The sequence below is a fragment of the Anser brachyrhynchus genome, assembly GCF_964034855.1.
Source record: "Anser brachyrhynchus genome assembly, chromosome: 2".
NCBI lineage: Eukaryota > Metazoa > Chordata > Aves > Anseriformes > Anatidae > Anser > Anser brachyrhynchus.
The window spans coordinates 15376213-15399425 of NC_137695.1; the positions used below are offsets into that span (position 1 = coordinate 15376213).

At 36.3% G+C, this 23213-nt stretch overlaps 1 protein-coding gene across 11 annotated transcripts in view; it reads left to right on the top strand.

The window, feature by feature from the left end:
- PARD3 (par-3 family cell polarity regulator) overlaps positions 1–23213 on the top strand; it is a 445998-nt gene that overhangs the window by 413328 nt on the left and 9457 nt on the right. For all 11 annotated transcript variants that reach the window (XM_080583461.1, XM_080583469.1, XM_080583467.1 and 8 more), the window contains one exon: positions 17518–17638. In XM_080583461.1, coding sequence (XP_080439587.1) covers positions 17518–17638 — 121 coding nt within the window. The remainder of the gene's footprint in view (positions 1–17517; positions 17639–23213) is intronic.

Sequence of the window (23213 nt, forward strand, 5' to 3'; positions counted from 1 at the left end):
CTCTCCTCCAAACATGTAAATTTAGGGGTGTGAGTACTGGTTCCCTTGCACTGCTTGAAGTCAACTTCTAGCTATGTTGGTTACCTGGGAAACAGCTGTCAGCACAGTGGAAAGGAATCTATTTAGTATGGTGGATAGGTGATGTTTTTTTTAAAAAAGCAAGGAACAACAAAGAAGCCATTGCTTCATAATTTAGCTTTTTATTTATATCATGAAAGAAATATTAGGTAGGGTGTACCTTTTAAAAAGTTTGTTAAGAATGAATTATTCCCTGAGTAAATTGTCTGGAACTGCAGAAATGGTTTAATTTATAGAAAGAGTCTTTTTATAAGGGATTTAAATGTCAATAGTAGCTCAAAATTTGTTTATAACAATAATAAGGAATATAACAATTTTTTGCCAGTTATTTTCAATTTGTATGCTACAAACATGCTCTAACTGAGAATACTTAAGCTGTTGTCAGTTTTTCATCTTCAGGGTTCTTGCAGAACCATTAGTCTTTAGAGCACCCCTGTAATATTGTTGGATTTTTCAGATAGCGATTCCTAAAGCTGCCACAGGGAGAGGTTAAGAATAGCTTTTCCAGAGTTGTCAGAATTGAAAATTCTTGACTTCTGCTCTGTGTTCAGATTCACTGACCTTTGTCACATCTCAGAGACAAAAGCAGAAATGACAGTGAAATGAAAAATCTTGTTATCCTGGCATCGAGTTATCATGCATTTCTGATGACAGAATGATAATGGCAACATCAAAGCTCAAGTTGTTGCCTATTTTGCTGTGCAGTTTCTGTCTTTTCAGAGTGGGTTTCATGCTGCTGTTTTGGCAAAGAAAAATAACTGCACTGTAATTTATATAAAGTACATATGTAAAGTAGATGCCTGCCAATCTTCCTACTTCATAAATTTCAGTTTTAATTGTTGTTAATGATTTCAATTTTAAATGAACTCTGAACACCTCAGCACTGATTTGTTGACTTCATACCACCAAGTGTGCTTCCAGAGTTTCCTCTTTCCTGTAAGTGCAGAGTTACTCTGGTAGGTTCCTCGTCTGCTTTAACCCTGTCTTCCTTGAGGCTGCCAGAGAAGTGTAACATCCCCTTCTGTTGATGTACAGAAGGAGTGTAATACCACAGAGAGCAGTTCCTGTGGAGGAAAAAAGAAAAAAAAAATCTCTGCTTTTTCCTGTGTCCCATGTCACATGTGCCTTCTGATGCTATTGCTCACGGTCAGAGGGAACAGATCTTTCTGAAAACAAATCCTGTAAAAGAAGAAGAGAAAAGAAAATAAGTAATATTTTTCATTCAGCTCCTTGATTTGGATAGCCATGAGATTTCATGGGTGCTTTGTAGCTCAAGGTTGAGACGGGAACGTTGAGCTGTGGAAGGCAGCACTTCTCCACAACAGCCAACACGTAGATCAGCTCCAACCTAGGATGAAACACAGTAGTTATCTGAAACATTTTTGAGAATCCTAGCCTAAAAAAGTCATGCTGTTATTTTACAACACTAACCTCCCAGTCATTTGATTTAGTCTTCTAACTAAAGATTTAAGAAATGACTCTTGAAAGGTGCATCACATCAGTCAGCCAATAGGTTTGCACATAAATGCAAGCATAGTATGAATGTACTAAAATGAAGGATGAGTGTGATGTCTAGTATAAAGTACATGTGTTTGTTCATGAGTAAATGTGTTGAAATCAGGCAAGGAACAGCTTTGAACTATTAAATAAACAGGAAGTCTCTTAGGAATTTTTGAAGTAAAAGCAAATAATACATTTGTACCTCCACATATTATGATTTTTTTTTTCAGAACTTTCTTTTGGAAAATTCCATTTAGTCTAATCGGTACTAAATATTTAGCCATCAACTGGAAAATTGTTATCTCAATTATCCACTTATCCACAGAATCATACAGTCTTTCAGGTTGGAAGAGACCTCAAAGATCATCTAGTCCAACCTTTAACCTTGTACTAAAGTCCACCACTAAACCATGCTACTAAGTTCTAAATCTACATGTTTCTTGAAGACCTCCACGGACTCAGTCACTTCCCTGGGCAGCCTATTCCAATGCTGCAAAACTTTTTCAGTAAAGAAATTTTCCTAATATCCAACCTAAACCTCCCCAGATGCAACTTGAGGCCATATCTCTTCGTCTTATCACTTGATGCTTGGGAGAAGAGCCTGATCCTCACCTTGTTATAACCTCTTTTAAGGTAATTGTAGAATGAAATGTTTCAATACCTAACATATCCCAAGCTTCCAAGATTAGGAAAGGTGTCATATACCATTAGTCTGGAACACAACTGCTCCATAATGCTCAGTTTCCATTTCTAGTCTTCCTGATCAATATTCTCAAAACCACAGTCCTTGGCTTAAGTTAAACACAATTATCTTCTGGGGAAGATAGGAAGGCAGGAAAAATATCCTGAAGGCTATTTGATGGCAACTAAATGTAGTAGAGAGCACATGATGAGAGGAAATGGTGCTGGATGGCTGCAGTTTATTTCATGGGTTCACACCCTATTGTTCTAAAAGTAAAGGTGCTTATTCTGAACACTGTATATGGTTTTACTTTTGCATTTTTTAAACCAATCTGATGACAACATTGTTTCCTTCATTATCCTTTGTGTGAAAATAAATTAATTAATTAATTAAGCCTGCCTAAAGGAACCAGACCATATCTATTCCTGCAGATGCAGAAGCCAAATATAGCACAGAGGTGTCCAGGGGTAAAATGGCATGTCACGAAAAGGTTTCTCCACAGAGAATTTCACATGACTATAAGAATACATTTATGTTAATTAAGAGCACATCTAGGATGGAGAGGCTGGAGAAGTGGATATTACTGTACAGAATATATATGATCAATCTTAAATATGTTGTGCCTGTAACTGCATATTACTATATGCTACACACTATACTTAGCAAGTCTGTCTGTCAGAAAGCTCTAATTGCTTTATGTGTGAGAACATTAAGCTGCAATAAATTTATATACACAGCTGTTCCATTACTGCAGAACAAGTTTTATCTCCTAATAAATTGATGTTTCTTTTTAGTGTCAACTCAACCCAAAATTTACACCCAAGAAGGTGAACCTTAACATCACATAATTAGTTCAGTGACACCAGTGGTAATAGAGGGTGCACGCTGTACATCTCTTCAACATATTGATGGAGAAAAGTTTTGACTACTGTTAATTGTTTCTTGAAAGCTTAATTGTGATTAAGAGCAGCTTTAATTGGAAAGGGAAAAGAAATCATGACCTTTAAAATACACACTGCAAATAGCATGTCTGCGTTTACAAGGAGGTGCACCATAATGGAAAAAAAAAATCTAAAAACCTTCTTTAAAATAGGGTGCAGGAAAAAATAAAGTCATTGTGGTTCTGTATAGAGTCACATTTAGGTTAATGGAACAGAAGCATAGACTGCCCTGGACTTTTGATTAATATTTAATTAATCTTCCGTAGAAGACTCTGATTTGAATTAAACTGGGTACTAATAAAAGAACCAATTCACCAAAGAGTTCACATAAATTTGACCTGCCATTATGAGGATTTAAATTAAAATGGCCAAAGTTTTGTTTTCTGCGCATTTTATGGCTCCTCTACATCAAGTGCAAGTAATTTACTAGGAGCGATAGAGTCAGGAAAAATGCGACCTGAATTGTGCACTAGTAATAGAGCCATAGCTACAAAATAAGACATGCCATTTGGTTTATTTTACCATGAGCTAATGAGTTGTATTGTTCTCTCAAAACAGGCTTTTACAATCCTTGCAAAGGAAGCAATTACCTGTGCACAACCTGGGGAAATATAGTTGCTTATATGTAATCAGATAACCAGATTTGTGTCTCTGTCCTTGATTGTCTTGGGTTCACATGACAGGAGAATGAAAGGAGGAGGCTTTATGTAAGTCTTGGGGCTATTATTATTTTATTTGTACCATTGGCTTGAAAATTATATTGCTTGATTAGAAGGAAAAAAAAAAAAGATCCTTTGATCCTTATTTTTCCGTCACTGTCATACCTTCATATCTTCATGCTGAAGGATAAAGACTTTTCCCCTGTAAGAAGATAGTCTTTTATCTTGTGCTCAGAAACTCATATTTTGTTTTTGTGGATCTGCTCATGCTTCTACATTGTTTCAAAGTGGCAACAAAAATGATGGAAAAGAAGGCTGTCCTGAACTGCTGTGACTTCCTTGACTTTCCATCCTCTGTAGGGGTGTCTGAAGTCAGTATTGCCTACTGCGAAGATAGGGAGGGCCTGAAGGCCTCTAGCACAATCCTCTTTTATATCCACCTGATACATATTTGAAGGGCAAAAAAAGATCAGATCTTTGTTGGTCCTGCTTCCTAAGGATATATGTCATTCTTGTCTTACGTAACCTTAAATTCCTGGGTTTGGTTTCCCTGAAAAGCAAATCACTGTGCAGTTCAAATGGGAAAATTCATGGGAACTGAACTTTATCTGAGTTAGCATCATAGCAATACAAATTGCTCTCTGGAACTTGTATCTTGCGTAGTTCATTTTGAAAATTCCCATAGATACTCATGGAGTTCTGTTACCTGTACGGGAGAAGGCATTTCCAGTGAAAGCTAGTGCTTACACAAGCTTTCTTATACCATTTGTAAGTCAGGTGTCTTATACTACTGGCCTCTTCACAACATCATGGCAGTCACATGTGACAAAAAAATACAATGTGAGCTGTTACAATACAACCCTTGGATTACAGAGACAGTACTACACCATGACTTTATTTCAGAGATTAATTATAAATACCAGTGAAGTTTTGTGTTGGTATTTCACTAGTCTTTCATGTAACACCTCATTGCATTAATACAGCTTATTATATTAAAAAAAAAAAAAAGATTTAAACAAACAAACAATTTAATTCCTATTTTTTAAGGTAATTGAAGAATAACCACTGAGCTTTTAAACTCAAGAGGTAGAAAAAATATTTTATACTTTTTTTTTTTTTAATAAATACAAACATTTGTTAAAAGACCCATATTCTTCTATATAGACATCTCAGACAGTTCAGCCTATTTGTTTTTTGCTGGTGAAGAATGGTCAATGCCAGTAGAAACAAGTCTATAATTTGCATGAAATGGAACTGGCTCTGCAGTATTGCTTATGTTAATAGCTGCTGTTACTTGCCTGTAATATTTCATTTTGTCTTTTGGGATCGTGAAAGAGCATTTTGCAGGTATGTAGCAAATTCTTCGGGTCAACTGGGTTCACAGTTACACATGCTCCCATTTCTGTAGCTTCATTTTGTTCTGCTGGCAGGAGTTCTTCTTCCCTGGAAGTACCCCAAGGAATCTCTTAAAGAAGATGTGGAGCGTATTATAATGTCAGAGTACAACGTAGCCTTCTGTCATTCATTTAATAATTATACAGTTTTTGGTGTTGTAACAATTAATTCCTTTTACAGGAAAGTCATTATGTATGAACTTTATATGGACTTATTAGTTGTTTCCCTGGAATATACATTGCTGCTATCAACTGTTTGAGAAATTCCATTTTCATCTCAATGTGGTTCTGTCATCCTGGCAATGCCTTTAGAGCCTTAATCCTGAAATAAAAGATGAAGGGAAAATATCTTAAATAATGAGCAGCAATGGCAAACTTTTATTCTGGGGGGTTGTTTTTCACAGACATTTGTTTACTGTGTAGATCAAATGCTTATTGTGTCCTTTGACAAGTACAGTCCATTAAATGCTTTATTCATGATCTGGGATCAAGGGATTGTCTCAGTTCTAGCCTGATGTCTGAAATACGATAATACAAGCAATTTCTATTAAGTATTATGCTTTAGGAGAGTGGGGGGAAAAGGAGAAATTCTTTAATCCCTTTGATCAGATTTGAATGGTAGAGAAATCTAATGCATTAATGTTTAAAATCAGAGATTTTATCAGCAATCATTTTGGTAAGTAGAACTTGGGCTGCGGTACTGAATAAATATACTTAGTACATGTAATGTGTTGATTTCCCTGGAGTTCCTCTTTAATTCATTGTAGAGAAGATTCGAGAAATAGTAAATAGCAGAACGAAGAAACTGAGGGATACTGCTGTATGTGGACTTGTTCAAACTGGTGTGATATGCATCCTTAGCCCAAGGATAACTTACCAGATCATTTTTGTAGCAAATTGTTTCAAAATCAATCCCTGAATTTCGTATTGGTAACAAGAAGCCCCAAACTCACAATTATTCATAATTTCTTCCCTTAAAACCCTTTCAAAACTCTTGGTCAGATCTGGAGATGCCTGTAAACTCTCAAATCTTCATTGGATTCGATGGGACTGGACAGGTTTGTGCTAGTTAAGGCTCAATTCTGACGTTGCGTTTCAGAGCACTGTATTGGAACTGGCGTTGCTGTTCTTCAGTTAGAATTACGTATGTAGCAATTTCCATTTCAGTGAAGCTTATGAACTAGGAATCTCACATTTTAATAGCATGCAGGAAATAATTTCTGGTTTCTATAGAGGGAATCATGAAGTGTGCGCACGTCAGACACTCCAACAGCAACAGAAGGTTCTGGTTTGTGGCAGCATGTTAGCTGCTGGGCCTCCTGCCTGAAGTGTCTGAAATAGAATTACAGTACCATTTATTAAATTTATTATCAAGCTCTAGAAGAAAAAACATTTTCATGTTTTTATGATCTGACTGTTGATCTGTATTATGTGACTAATCTGTTATATTTTGGGATATCTGGCCTGTACAAGTTTCAACAGCAGCAATGCATGCTATACAGCTGTGTTTAGCATTTTCAAAACTTTTTTTTTTTTTTTTTTTTTTTTTTAGCTCTTGCCACTAGGTCTAAAATCTTCCTAATTAATGGTGTCAGAATAAAGCAGTATCTTAGAAATCCAACTGAAACTATGTAAAGATGACAAAATAAAGTGTTATCAGTTTGGATATATTTTAACATGATGTCAAAACATATTGTCATCAAAATCCCCAGAGACACCATTATGGTGTCAAAATGAAACTATCAACTGAAGACTGTAAGAATAACAACATGAAATGATACCATTGTAACTTTGTAACATAACGTCAATATCGTGCAAAATAAATCTGAATTACTAAGTGGAATTACTTATTATACATATTTCATTTCTTTCTGTTTACTAAAAAAAAAATAAATGGCAATTATGTTACTGGAAAAAACCTCGTAGCATTTGTTGATGTAATATGAAAGTTGAAATACAAATGATCTGTAGCAAGGAGATCCTAACCACAGAAGCTGTTATGTTGCAATCCTTGGCTTATCTCAGGCAAGACTGATATGTCTGTATGTTTCAGAAACTAAAACTCTTTGTTTTTTGTTTTGTTTTGTTTTGTTTTTGTTTTTTTTTTCCCTATAAATGAATAGAATATAGAGTAGAGTAGAGTAGAGTAGAGTAGAGTAGAGTAGAGTAGAACAGAACAGAACAGAACAGAACAGAACAGAACAGAATAGAATAGAATAGAATAGAATAAGGAGTAGTTCAGTTGAAAGGGACCTTCTAGTCCAACTGCCTGACCACTTCAGGGTTAACCAAAAGCTAAAGTATATTAAATATATAATGAAATATAAATTTGAATTACAAACAGTAGCATTGTATACTCTGTAAAAATCAGTAAAATTGTAGTAAAATAAATTAGAACAAAAACATTAAATCAACTAGGCTGAAAAAGACCTTCAAATCATCAGGTCCCACAGTCAGCCTGACCTTCCTAGTCCTGTCACTAAACCATGTCCCTTGGTCCCACTTTATGCAGGCTCTCAGAATTGCTTTGCCCATTTATAGATATGTGAACTCAAATACAGAGAGGCTGAGTGACCATGGATCACAGACGGGCAGAAAATTTTATTCTAATTTTTTCTCCTGCCTAACGACTAAGTGGTTAGATTATACTGCCATGCCAGTTGACTATCACCTTCCACCAGGAGTTGCTGGCACTAGACTTTCCCAGGAGAATTCATTTTTCATCTACCTTGAGTCCAAATTAGCCATCTAGGGTACGATTCATCTGCTCTCATATAGTTGTCTAAATCTACCTATTGAAGTCTGAGCTCGTCACTCTACACTTCTTCGTCAATGAAGAGAACTAATGAGCTCTCAAGGGTGAGTAATTGCATCCTAAGACAGGTGCTGTGAATTTCCACCCTGGAGTAATTTATTCCTGTATATTTCCCTCACAAAGGGCCTAGATATCTAGTTTTAACGTCACACCTACCTTTTAGTTGAATAAAATTGGTTGACAAAAATCCTGCCTTTACCTTTTCCTGGTAAATAGCTTAGCTTTCCTACAGCCTTTATCGGGTTAATTGTCTTGGTCAACCAATAAAATGGTATTACAAGTAAATACTGTATTTATTCTACACAGAAAGAAATACACACATTTGGGTATCTGAAATCAGTGCTTGGGATGAGACTAAGCCGCCCAAGAATAATAAAGATAAGACTTCAGTATTTCTTATCCAGTGTTTCAAAACATAGCAAACCATCAGCAATTACTGAGCATCCTGCACAGTACATCTGAAAAAATAATTCCAGAGGAACAGATGCTTTCAGCACTTCCAAGAGGAAAAATAAGTGAAATATTTTGCAAATATATTATGTAGTATAAGCTGAATCCTAGACGATTTCCTGAGTAACCTACTGAATTTTTGGATAAAAGGCAAGTGCTTTTCTTGTCTGCCCTTGCTTAGAATTGATTTTTTTTTTAATAACTCTCAGACCGTCACTTTATGGCAATTTCTAGTTTTAAGTTAATCAAGAATGTGTGGTGGTAATGCATGATTGAAATTTATTAAAATCTTTAAAATCATCTTTACAGTAAAATGCTGTAAAGAATTTATCCAAAAATCAGTTGTTTTACAAGATATCATAAAGATTTTTTATCTCCAGATATAAATATTACTTAATTAAAACTCTTAATTATTTTTTTTGTTAGTCAGTGTAAATCTTAGTGATCAACTTCATAAGAAGGCACCTTCCATGTGAATTTAAGCACCAGTTGAATTAATCAATCTTAGCTTTGATTTTCATTTTTTCATACTTGAGTCATAGGGGAAACTGCACGCACAGACACTAACTGATGAAATGCTTAACAATAAGCTCAGATTTAAAGTTTTATTTAGAGGTTGCAGATTATTTATCACCAAAAATAAAGCAGTGATTCCACATTTCTCTGTGTTTTATGTAAATTTTCTCATCAGCTACTGATGCTCCTAGCAGAGGGGGTTTTCCCAAGTTTCAGAGTTCTGAAACCTCACGAAGCTTTGACCTAGCCCTGGCATTCTTAGGCCAGTCATTTTTGTTTGTTTGTTTTTAATGGACAACTTCTCATTTTGCACTTGGAAATTAGTCTATCATTAGAGTAAGATGTAATGTAAAATCAATCACAATATTATTTGGAGATTTATAATGCAATAGCCTCTCTGTCAAAGAACAGAAATAATTATGCCATAACTATATTAGCTGCTGCTAGGGACTGTGGATGTGAACTTTGTGTAATGTATGATCTTTTTAAATGTTCAGGCATTTTAAAGAGATGTCTTTGTCTATACATCACGGTTTCTCTAGTGATGTACTGCTTGATACTGTAGTTCTATTTGTACTTAAAAATAAAAATGTCATTTTTAGTGAGGGCAAATGCTTATGAGTCAAAAACATTCTGTTGCATTTTGCTAGTTACAACACCCTGAAATCTATTTCCTAAGCTTTTATCTGTAGTTAAAGAGAAGTAAAACAACGTAAAATATATATATATATATATATTTCAAGTATAGCTTATGTCAGTGTGTTAAGCAAGACCTAAATACCTTTTAAGGATTTTTTTGGCATTGGAATGAAACTAAATTTCACCATTTACAAAGATAGTATATTAGTCACTCAGTTTCAGTGCATCCTTCACATCAAAAGGTGCAATCAGGATCCACCCATGAAAAGACACAGGCTTTTTTTCCGCTTGATAATGTTGGATAGAATTTGGCTGTCAAGCAGATTTTATACTGTAAACTGTCACCACGTTTCCATAGCTGAAGTCATGTAAGGTGCGCTGGAGTAGGCTGGGTTGTCCCTGTGTAACAACATTCACACTATCCAGGCGGTGTTGGCTACGGGCAGATGTCTCTTTTTGCAAATAGCTGGTGTGCTTTAAGAAGTTACCGCTCCCTGACTGCCTATTGCAGCTCCACTGATGAAGATTTCTGCCCTACATTTCATCTGGAGAGGCGATCAGAGGGAGCACTCCCTAAATAGCTTCCAGCAAAGCAGCTGGATTAGCTTGGAGACGATGGCTGACGTCACCTGAAGCTTGCTTGGGATCGCTCCGATGATCCCTTCTGTTGGCACAGGAATGCTCAGCTAGGCCAGGAGAGGATTTATACTCTGTGGTCTTTGTTAAATGTATTTGTATTACTGGGCCAGGCAAGCCTCCTCGTATTGACACAAAATATTCTGTGATGACTAATTGTGGATGTTTATCAGACATTACAGCACTGGAACCAGCATTGTTCCATTGTCTGTTCCAGTTAGGATGAGAAGAAATTTATAAGATCAGAACTTGCTTCTTTGCCTGCCTCTGATGGAACTTTTTATTTCAGATAGAATCAAAAATGCTAATTTTTCCTTAGCTTGATCAAAGTTTAAACATTATTTTCTTTTCCCATAATTTATTAAATCTTTGTAGGTGTGGTTTTGCTATTTCCCTAATATTTTGATATGAAATTCTCAGTTAGATGTCACATTTTTGTTTAGGTTATATGTGGTGTTCTCTTTTTTCTTTTTTTCTTTTTTCCTTTTTTTTTTTCTTTTGTTAACTTCAAAAATGCAATACCTTATAACAACAGCTGTAACAAGTTTTATGTAGTTGAAAATTGCCTTAGCTTGTATCTGCAAAATCTAACAGCTCTGAAGGAAGGTTTAGACTGCGTGATAACCCAGTAGCTGAGTATCTGTTTTCAGATGTTTATAGCAAACTCCTAAAATCTCTGCTTTTCTTTTTAGTAGAAGAATTCCCCTGAAAAGTAAGACTGGATTTCTGTCTCCGGTGTGCAGGCTCTGACAGGCTAATAAGGAAGAGTGATGGTGGCAATAAAAAGGGTCTTGGGTGCATTCTTCAAATTTCACTGTTTGTAAAATGATGGCCCTGCTACAGAATGGCCACATAGGGACTTGAAGTGAAATCTTGTCTGGAGAGTTTGAAGAAACTGTTGTAGTGAAGTGACCTCCCCATCAGCTCCATCCCTCTGCGTTGTTTATGGCTATCACATCTGAATTGAGTGCTGAATTAACAGCATTTAAGACTACCTTTTTAGCCCTGAGAATAGAGACATATGTTTTTGACTTTTAATGATATACTCTCTTGAAATTAGTGTGAAGTTATCAACCAATCTCAATGTCAAAATCTGAAAAGACATTTCAGCCACTGAAGGAAGCGAGTGCATATCGGTGCTTGCAGAGTTTCTTTGTAGTGTGTTTGGTATTGGAGCTGATGACTACCGCTGTGAAAGTAAACTGGAAATGACATAAAACTTCCTAAAGAGCTGATTTCACATTCATATATGTTGACATATATCCTAGGCTTTAAATCTTTGTTTTGATGGAATTAATATGCTAAATTGTGTAGGTATGTGTGCAGGTAATGTGTTAGATCTCGCCTGTCACATTAAGCCAATCCCTGAATTTAGCTGCATTTAAGACTTGCAGACTTTAAAAGATATATAATGCTCTGTATTCATTCATATTTCAGCAAATATGCAGTGGCAGGAGAGAAGGATTTTTATAACCTCCTGAACAGTAGAAATAAGCCAAGATTGAAAAAGATCTGGAAAAAAAAATCAGATAGGATGTATACCCTTCAGCATGCAAGAAGCTGCCCTTGTTAGAAGCTAACTTTGCATGCATAATTAATTTGAGCAGCACATTCAGTTTCTTACAACTAGAAGAGAAATTGAATTCAGGTGTTTGGTGAACATATGGGGGATTTACTGTGAATTTATGACCTGTGGTTTGAGTGTAAAACCCCAAGATACTAGCTGATAAAACTTAATGAAGCTTGTTCAGAGAAGCTATTTTTATTTGCAGTTTTGTAATTGATACATTTTCTTTTCTTTTTTCTTTTTCTTTTTTTTTACACTTCTCTTCCACCTTTTAATTCCTTATTCCCAATAAGTTCTTTGACACTTAAGAAAAACAAAAGTAGTTTAGGGTAAACCTTTCTGTGCCTCCTTTCATGTTACAATTGCACCATGTTACAGTTGTAGTCTTAACAAATTTCATCTCTTGCTCAACTGATTTTTTCTCAAACTGATTGTAGTGAGTCTGTAGTCATGCAACAGCTCTTCTATATGACGCTGGCTGTGGTCAGTCCTGTTTGTGTGTTGTGCCCATACGTGTTAATACCAGTGTGTTCGCGCAAAATTGATTCCCTGGTGTCTCAGAGAAGCATTGTATGTAGCACACTGGAAGGAGACAACCAACAACAGTTTAAGCTTGAGGACTGGTATTTAGCTGTCAGAAAATAAGCCATAGAACAAAACTGTAGGAAAAGGCCAACCTGCTCTGCCAATGTGCTGGCAGGAAGGAGACAGTGCTACGTCCATCACTGCTCAGCCGTCATTAACACTGCAGTGTGTGGGCACAGTCGTCTGTGTCAGCAATGATTAACAAGTCTGTTTAAGGTGAACAGACCAGCAGACTGTGCAGTACAGTAAGGTGCTAACTTTAAGCCTGGTAAAGGGCATACTTTCATTTTATTTTACATTCACGGCTTTTTGCAACAACTTGACAGTTTCTGTTTATCCGCCCTCAAGGGCCATCTGAAACAGAGAAATCCATCTGCTTGGAGTAAGCACCGTGGCGAGAGGGTGCTCGAGTTTCATTAAATGTAGCAGGAGCCTTTGTATTAGATTATCACCACTCTGCTTTCTGTTGTGCTGTTTTCATCCTGCTCAAGCCAGAAGGAAGGGGCCCATTTTGTAGGCAGTCAACTGGTTCCGCACTTTGGTAAGTGTGCACGGTGCCAGCTAATGGACAGCCACCAGAGTAAGGACAGTGTTAGTCCTCCTTGGGTTGGAAATAAGCTCTTTTTCTGCTGCTTTGTAGCTGTAGATACGGGTAGATTCGCATTCAGCTCTTGATTTTTAATGTGACGCAAGTTATCTGTCCAAAGAGAAAGAAATTTATTTTATACAAATAGGTGATATTTGTTTGCTAGCTTGAAGTCAATAAGAACCCATCTGTGTTTTATAACTGCTGTCCAGAGATCTAAGCAGCCCGTCAGACCAGAGAGTCCCTGACAGCTTAAATCTGTGTTAGAAGATTTCAAGGTGTAAAGAACGCTGTTTGTTTAGTAACCTTTTGGTTATTCCAGTCATGTTGTAACTGCCTGGTGATGTTGTTAAGACCATTTTCTATGCTTTTTCAGGCCAATATTTTTTTTTTCCAAAGCTTTAGTCATCCCTGTTCAGTAGCATGTTTGTATCTACTTTATCACACTGAAAATCTGTCTGTTTTGAAAGCATTACAACTCTGTACATCAGTGCATGACATCACACTGAGACATTGCTTAATGATCTGAAACTCTGATGGTCATTGCTACAGCTGCTTGTTTCTGGAAATATGTGACAGCCCTTTCCTATCTAAGCCTTGCTTACAGTTGCATTTTTAGCCCATGCTGGTGGTTGTATGTTTTAAAGCACACAAGGTAGCTGATTGTAAAATGTGCCATCTGCAGACGGAAGGCAATGGGGTGCTGAACAGAGAAGTGGTGCAATGACACCCAGCTCCTTTGCAACCCCATCTACTTTGCCCCTTAACACCTTTCCTTGTTTTTTGTTTCTTTTAAGAACACTTAATTATGACAACATGTTGAAGAAAAACACAGCTTATATCTCATGCTAGGAGGTGCTGTCTTCTCTAAGTTCATAGACATCCTAAGTAATCTTAGGGGAAGGTTCATAACTGTTTAGTACTGTTTAGGCAAGCTGTGGTTACGGTAGACAGCTGTAATTCCGGTTTTGCTGAACTTTTTAACATTACCATAGGTCAAATCTTCAATAAACTTTGGATGGATGTCAAGTTAACCTCCTTCCTTCCCACTTGTAGTCCTGCATTCTTTGAAGTGCATTTACCTTCAGATTTTCAGTTCCTTTGAATGAAAAGCTCAAACAAATCAGAACATCTCAAACAAAACATAACATCTCAAAACCTAAAAAAAAAATAAATAAATAAAGTTAGGTTTTAACTTTTTTTTTTTTTTTAAATGTGCCTGCTTCTTATTATAATTATGTTAACTGTATTTCCCTCCCTTTGAAAATAGTAAGTGTTGACTGGGGTTTGAATGAGTTATCAAGGTGCTGTACCAAGTGTTTCCTGAGTGGAGAAGACCTCAAAAGTTGCAGTAGGAGACAGACAGTACATTAAAAAAAAAAAAAAAAAAAAAAGGCATTAATGATAAAATTAACTGGATGAAGAAATATGGAAAGAAATGGAAAGAAATGGAAAAGAAAATGGAAAGAAATAGGAGACAACATGGCAGTCCAGGATAGAGATGTGCAAACCTTCACTGGTAGGAAAGAGTGAAAAAAGAAAGAGTGGGAAAGAGTGGGAAAAGTGTTCACAGGTGAACAGTTTAACCAAGAGAATGAGGACATGATTGAGAAGAAAATGGACATGAAAGACAACTAACCTTAACTAAAGTCTAAGACTTAAATAATCTTTTTTCTTAAAGGTATCTTAGACCCTAGTTGACTTCCTTTTCCCTTTTTCTCTACTAAATAAAATGTTTTAAGCTTTTTTTGTTATTTATTATTATTATGCAACTGCTCACTTGACATCACTTCATGTGTCTCAGACTTTTTGAGTGAAAAGAAATTTGAGTAGATACAGAAGTGGTTTTGCCCTTTAATTTAGCTCTTTCTTTTCTGTGAAATATTCCTTTTTATTATTCACTTCTTTTGCAATTTTCTAAATTTGGGTCAAGTCCTTTGCTTTTGTGATAAAATAGAACTATTGTTAAAAGATTTATCTTCTATTATCAAGCCTTTTTAATAACTCTGAATAACTTTTCTTACATCAGCTTGACTTTTTTTTTTTTTAATGTCATTAGAATAAGTTGTTCTTAGGTCTGGAGACAAGTTAATCATAAATCCCAGGACCCTTCTTGTCCGTCCTATTTCTGCCTCACCACTGTAAAGGGTGTTAAATTCATGCGTTTGGTTATCTGCAAGAGACGTACATTTTAGCTTCATGGCATGGACACTATGCACTTTCTTGCTATTTCTGTTGGTGTAATTCTTTTCATTAATAACAATTACAAAAGGTACAGAAGTCCCCATATCTGTAATAACCTTTCCAATAGCCCATTTTGGAGCTGGTAGAATATATCTGTTCCTTATGATGCACAGGCTTTTGTTCAGTACTTTTTAGGGTTTTCTTTGAGATTTTTCTTTGCCATGGAATGCCATGTGACACTCCAGTGTCACATTTGCATTGTGATCCCTTAGAGTGTGAAATAAACATGATTGAAAGACTGATTACTTACCGATCAGCTTGAGTACTTCAAGGTGTCTATGTACAGTGCTTTGCTAGTAATTTCACACTGAAGTTCAAGGGCATTTCTCCTTCAAACATGTTCTTACACCTCAAATACTAGCACTTAATTTTAAATGCAATATAGCTTATAAAAAACACCGTGTGTATAGAATGTATTGGACTATTTGTTTGTTAGATTAACAATACTATTTTTAAAAATCAACAAACCATTGTGAAATATTTTGCACATCTTGGATTGGATTGTGATGATTGCATTTTTAAAAGTGCTGTGTATAGCAGTGCATGGGAAAAAACAAATGCTTATGTAGAAAAGCTGGGCAGAATTTGACAATAAAGAATGAATTTACATAACATACAACTGCAAAGAGAGATAAGCTGTTCCACAAAATTAAGTTGAATTAAGGAAATAAAATTAGCCAAACACCTACAATGAAGGGGAAATTTTGAAAGTGCCATAATGTCTCATTTCCACCTGTTCTAAATAAAGCTTTCTTTTAGCTGTACTTTTCAAAATGGCAATCTGAACATAGAATTGACCTAACCTATAAATAAAACATTTCTTGAGGCTCAAAAAAATAAATAAAAAGCACTTACCCAAATTTGCTAGAACCATGCTAATTTTTCTGTTCGGCTAACCAAACAATGATAAGCTCAATTTAAAGTCACTGAAAAGAGTGGAAGGTAATGTTTCAAACATCTATGTCCTCCAGTCTACTATACCCATCAGTCTGGAAAGATGTGGCAAACAGTCCCAAATGGACTCCAGAATTGTCTCTTTTCATATGATAGAAAACCTGGGATATTAATTCTCTGTTTTATTGTGCCCTGTATCTCAGAACAAGGATCTATGGAATTGTTTTCCATTGCATCCCTGTAGATTTCTCTTTTGAAAGAATGTAATAGCTGACCATTCCTCATCATCTCTTTTGAAATAAACACTAAAATGTGGGGGTTAAAAAGACCATAATAAGAGAGTAAAATGTTTCTGGTTAGTCTTGATATAACATAACCTGTTTGTCAGAGTTCCTGTGATTCCCACATTAACATGTTTGAAATACGGTGGGGTTTGTAGGGGTCAGGTGAGAGCTGCACAGATGGAAAAATGGCAATGAGATTAATAAAAATCCTTTTTCCCTCTGCCCCATGAAATAAACCACTCCTGTGCATATTTCACCATAGTTTCACATAAACCTGAGCTATGGAGAAAGGATTACCTGTGATAGGCATCGGGGAAAAAATTATGTTTTTGAAGAGTTGAGGATTCACCTGTACTTTTCCATAAGGGTAACTCTGGGGCTGAGCCCTCCCCAGCACACCAGCGGCTGCAGAACAGGAGCCAGCAGCCAGTCTGACACTGAATGCAGTCCTGCGCACGGTGCTGCCAGGGGGATGGCTTCTCACTGGCCCAGGAGCCTTCCGATGCTTTCAGGCTGATCAGCTTAAAAGACTTGTTAAAAACAGAGCTACGGGATGACAAGCTCTTATTGATTGGGAAAAATAATCAAATTTTGTATAGGTAAGGCCTTCAGACATTGTAATGAATTTGATGCGAATAAAGATGTGGCAGTCCTACAGTTTATTGATAGGAAAGAAATATCTTTCATGTTTATTCAGTAGCAGAGATCATTAGCACTTTTCTTGTAATTTTCCTCTTTGTTAAGGTTGACAGTAACATGTATTCCTCTTCATTTCAAGGAGTAACATGTACTGAAAAGATGCCAGTAACTTTTGGTGATTTTTAGCAATAAGCTCGTTCATCCTATCCTTACACTCTCTGAAGTTTATACGTCAAATGACATTAATCATAATAAAAAAATAAATAAATGAAGGTTTTTGTATTGAATGCCTGGAAATTATTTTTAAGTCTGTACCCCCATACAGGAGTGGTGGTGCCTGGCTAGGAAACTACAGTCACAGGTGGCAGTTCCTAAGTACATTGATCATTTCTATCTTCCCTCTTTTAGCAACAGATCAACTCCCAACAATCATGACCGGATACAGCGCCTGAGACAAGAATTTCAGCAAGCAAAACAAGATGAGGACGTAGAAGACAGGAGACGTACTTACAGTTTTGAGCAGCCGTGGGTAAGTGTACAGAGTGTGCCTAATCTGGAAACTTGCACCAACCACCTCTCTCCCTGCTCTGGTTGGGAACAAGGCAGTGTGGACCCATGGTCCTCTGCCTCCAGACTTCTGCCTATTCTGCTGGCCACATTTTTGTTCCATTGATGTTTATTTCACTTTTAAGTTTCTTCAGCCATCTGTTCTCTGTGCATATAGTGTTATTTGCTCTGTGTTTAGACCCTTGAATCTGTGAGTTACTACATGTTTTTTTTGCCTCAAAAGCAATATCAATTATTCTGAAATTTTCTAGGAAAATAAAAATAAAACACATACCAATGATAAATAATTTAGAAAGATCATGTAAACTTGCAGATGGTATTTTCTTTGAAGAAATATCTCTGTGATTAGTTCTTTTCCTTAGGAGGAAGAGGTATCTATTTTCACAGCAAAAAAGAAGAGAGATGCATGCCTCACAATAACACCCCTTTGCCACTTACATTAGCTGAGACTCTTCTGTCTTGAGATATACGTCCTAATTGATCATTTAAATCCTGTTCAATCTGATCTAGCAAAGTGATACAATTATGTAAATCCATGCTGCTTATCTTGTTTAACATAATTGAATGAATCACTGTTGCTTTTTAATCAATTACGTATCCTAAATTAGGATCCTTTAACTGCAGGATAAATATTGTATTGTATTTTTGTTTCAAAATTCTGCAGTAAAGATGGTGAACAAGTTGCTCACACTCCCAAGTAAACAGAAGCTGTATCATGACAGCTGTAGAATTTCTCGTATCTCCAAAATGAGTGTAGGTGATGTTAGAGCTACTTAGCATTACAATGCACGTGAGACCGAGGTGGAAACATCCAAAGATCCACATCTCTGTGTCTGAAGGCACTGCGAACAACGCAGGTAACATTATCATGCATATGCATCTTTGCTTGCTGTTATGGTGGATATAGAAGATTTTTTGACCTGTTGAGTTTTTGCATCTTTGTCCATCTTAAACTCACCAACTTGAAACTGTGGTATTTTTAACTTGCAGCACGGAGAGGAACAAAGGTAAATATATCCCTAAATGACCTAACATGCTGTATCAGAATATAGGCTTCTTGCTTCCCGTGTTAGAAAACCCTTAACCTTCTCAGAAATTGAATAAATAAAATAAACATTTTCTTTATGACCAGATGTTTTTGATTTGATGTGGTGAACATAATGTGATAGCTCATCTTGGTTATAGTGTAACGGTTTTTGGAAGAAGGGGGGCTGGGTGTAGGAGGTACTTCCCATTATGCGTATCAACTGCTGTTTATTGTCCAAATGAGAGATTTGAGCTGTGTTCTTGGGAAAACTGTCTATGAGAAAAACTTGCACTCTTAAAGACTTGGGAACTTAACTACTGAAGGTCACGGGCCAAATTGTTGTATATCTAAATGCCATAGCAACTTTAGACAGGCAACTTGGCTTTTATTATAGTTTCTTGTAATGAGCGAGTAGGGAATTATTTGGATGACAGGGTGATTACCTTAGGAATGGAATAATTTCCTAAATTGTGGGTCAGAACATTGACCTTTCCTTTTTCTCTTATTCAAACAAATGGGATCTCTCTGTTTACTCCGCTTCTACAGATCATGCAAATGAGCTCAAAGTGACTAATTCAGCTTAATGTATTAATATTAATTCTGAAGCTCATTGTTGCTTTTGTAGGAGCTGCTGTTGTTAAGTATTTAGGTGACCAAATGTTTTATTTTAGATATGTACTTTAAAAAAATTGGCCCAGAGTACTTTTGAATTATAATTTTTTTTCCATCATGTACTCCAGGCTTTCAAGATCTCAGTGCTTGGAAAGGATAAAGCAATGATCTCATCCATTTCAACAGTTCACAGTCATTTCGGTGTTAAGGAACCATAACCCTCTCTCTTAAGGAGAATGTATTACTTTAACATATTAGTCTAAGATGACGGACTTTGTTAAGACACCCGCTCAAAATAGATCCAGATGTGCTATTAAATAGCAGTGACACACACAAAAAAATGCAAAAGTAGTTAATAATACGTATGCAGGAAAATACTTATATGCATTCATCAACCTCCTTTCAGTCTTCTCCATCTGTAAGCTGTTGGTTACAAACCACAGCAGAGACAAGTGCACCTGTACGTGGACCATTGTTGAAAAATATGCTTTCACCTGAGGGAGATGGCTTGTGCAGCCTACATAAACAAAAGGCTTTGCATCCAGAGATGCGTCTTGAGCCACTTGACAGCAGCCAACTCTGACCTGGTTTGGATAGAAGGAGAGAAAAAAAAAAAGAATAATCTTTCATCCACTGAGAAGTGCGTGCTATGAGGTGATAAGTAGTTTGCATTTCTCATTAACAAGTTGATGGGAGGATTGAGGATAGGGAACAGAGTGCTGATGTGATGTGGGACTATTGGTTACTTTAAGGAAGTGTAAATGAACATAAAGTTTGCAGTGTAAGTAATGGATGCTGACGGAAATCTGGCAGCTCTAAGGATATTCAGAGGAGCTCAATAGCTCAAGAACCTGCTAATATATTATCAAAATGATCATGTGAACATCATCAACTCCAATCCATCCCGGACTATTAATGTCCTGTGACACAGCAGCTCAGTTACCTATGACAAATACATTCAGACTCCTCCAGAGTTTTGAGACAAATCTCTGTGCCTTAGAGCACTACATCATGCTGGCCCTGAGCGATACCCATGGCAGAGAGACCAGTGCCTAACCCCAGCCATTTCTGGCTGTTCCTGTCAAGTGAAGGTTATTTCTCTGTAGATGAGCAATGTGACAGAGCTGGACTTTTTGCCCGCTGTACTTACCCTGCCAGTAAACAAAATACTTGACTGCCTACAAGAGCTCATACACCGTGAGGCAGCTTAACAGACACAAGAAGTGATAGCGCTGGAATGAGACAACACCGTCTATTAAACAGTGCAGCATTTCTGCTCAAGGCCATTTGAATGAGACACTGTTAAGGTTTAATAACTGACTAACTGTCGCAACGGAGAGACATCTCTAAAATCCAGCAGTTCTCTGGTTGAGTCAAAGCTTTATGGAAAAGCTTTTTGTTTATAAGATAACTTTCTCAGGCTTCGTGATTTTTTTTCCTCTTACATGCCTTTTTTTTTTTTTTCGGTGTATCAAAAACAAGGTACAAGAAGACTTACAAGGGCAAGACCGTATGTCTGTTGCACAACGAAAAAAAATGAAAAATAACTTCGAGTATGATTTATCCATTTTAATGCTGCTGGTGTTAATTCCACTCAGGTTTGCAGAAATGTGTACTTGGGCATATAGAATTACATGGAGTCACAGTAAGTCTGCTAATGTTTAAGGCCCTTGCCGTTGCTATGGCAAATTTTTATACCAATGCAGGATTCTTTTGGAGTTGAGTTTTCTGTTCAGCAACAAAGTTGAGTCTCTCTGTTTCTGTTTTTTTCTTTCTGTTTTTCTTTGTTTATTTGTTTTCTGGGTAGTGCTGGGTTTGCTGAGGTTTATCTTTGCTTGCACCAGTCCTGGGGTGAGGGAATTTTTATTGTAATTTGTTCCATACCTTGCACTTTTGCCTAGTCACATCTTAATTAACAGATCCCCACCTTCAATAACAAAACCACAGCATTATAGCCCTAAATGTCATGGGAGTGAACAATCCAATTAAAACAAAATAGTATATTTAATCAGTTGAAAACACTACAATTGCTTGCCAGTCCTGCTTGTGGAAGTGCACCGTCTATCAGAAAAACACAGACTCTGGAGAGGCAAAAGTTGGCGGTTTAGTTCTTCATCTTTAATACAAAACTCGGTGCTAAAAATGGGAAGTGACAACTTCCATTCACAAATACATTCTTCTCCAGTCATCTCAAATCTATTTGGGTGGTCGGAAAAAAATGGTATTAAGAAAGCAGCTGAGCAAACTCTACTTTAAATATTTAGGAGTCAAATAAAAAGATATTTTTATTCTAAGGATAACAGCTAGCTGGATCAAAATAAATATACTACCTTACTCATTTGAGCATACCTTTAATTATGTGCATAGATTTGTGAAAGGTAAATAATTGCGTGATTTTGATAGCGGATTCCAGAAATCTTAATAACATGGCTTGATAGATAAATGCTAGGGAAATCTAGAGACTTGTTTTATTCTGCTCTTTGTTGGTGTATAGATCTTGTCTCTAAGAGAGATTTAAAGAAAAAAAAAAATTCTTTATTTTTATCTGTGGTACTCATTTCTTATCCCTGTATTCAGGTCCTTAACGTATTCAAAGCTGTAATGAATTCTAAATAATCTAAAATTCCTTTAGAAAAACAAAAGCCTGATTTTTATCCCTGTAACTTCCACTCTAACATATTTATTTTATCTGGAAAATGAATAGCAATATATTTAGAACAAATATTGCAAAGTTTACATCAGGCTCTAAATTCTGGAGAATTACTCTACACATTAATGAGAAAGAAAAACAGTATAGTCATTCTTTTTACTATTAATCAATTTTAAGTCTCGTTCAGAAAATGTTATTCAAGATATTAGGTAATACCTGATGGAACATTACAGTGGACAAAGAATAAGAGCTGAGTAGCTGTTCTTTGTATCTCAGTCTCTTTCAGAAAGGAAACCAGTTATGCTGGACATCCTCTCCTCAGATAGTTTCTCATCAGTTGTGCAATTAATATCCATTGATTGTAAAACCTGGGAAAGTTTCATGAAATACCATGCATCTCTTGCCACATTTCAGACTTGGGCTTTAAAATTTTATATTTGTTTTATTTTTTTCCCCACCAGTTTCATTCTACTATTTTATATGAAGCATAAAATGAAGATAGAAGATTTTTAAAAAGAAATTAAATAATTTCATTTTGTAAATACACATATTTATAGCTCACAGCCATGCAGTGCATGTAAATAACCCAAGCAGAATTCCAAGGCTCTCTAAATAGTTCGTTTCTGCCTTAGTGAAGATTTTTTTTTCTGTTGCTGCTATTACACAGAAAGGAAACCTTAGTTCCAAACCATGCCATTCAGCTTCCTACACATACGCCAGAGAAAAATACATAAAGGGACGGGATTTTCTTATTATACGGTGTTTGAATTAATACACACCTGTTGGTATTTTTAAAAAGACGTAATGCTATATGGTCTGTTTACCATAGCAACATAAACAAAAAGACGGAAATAAAAATAGCCTTCAAGGACATTTACAAGAACCATAGAATGTTTTTTTATCATTCTGAATTTTGATATACAGTTACTGGATTGACTATCAGCTGTGCTAAGCACATGCATAAAGCAGGCAATGTTGTTTAATCTTATCTATTTCTAATTAGTGCTGAACTAAAGAAACACAGGTTTTTTTTGGGGCCTCATGTCCTACTGCCTTCCCAGGTGAACTTGAAACTTCTAGGTTAAACACAGAGCTTAATCTGGAAAATTTTCCTTTCCTTTCCTTTCCTTTCCTTTCCTTTCCTTTCCTTTCCTTTCCTTTCCTTTCCTTTCCTTTCCTTTCCTTTCCTTTCCTTTCCTTTCCTTTCCTTTCCTTTCCTTCCTTTCCTTTCCTTTCCTTTCCTTTCCT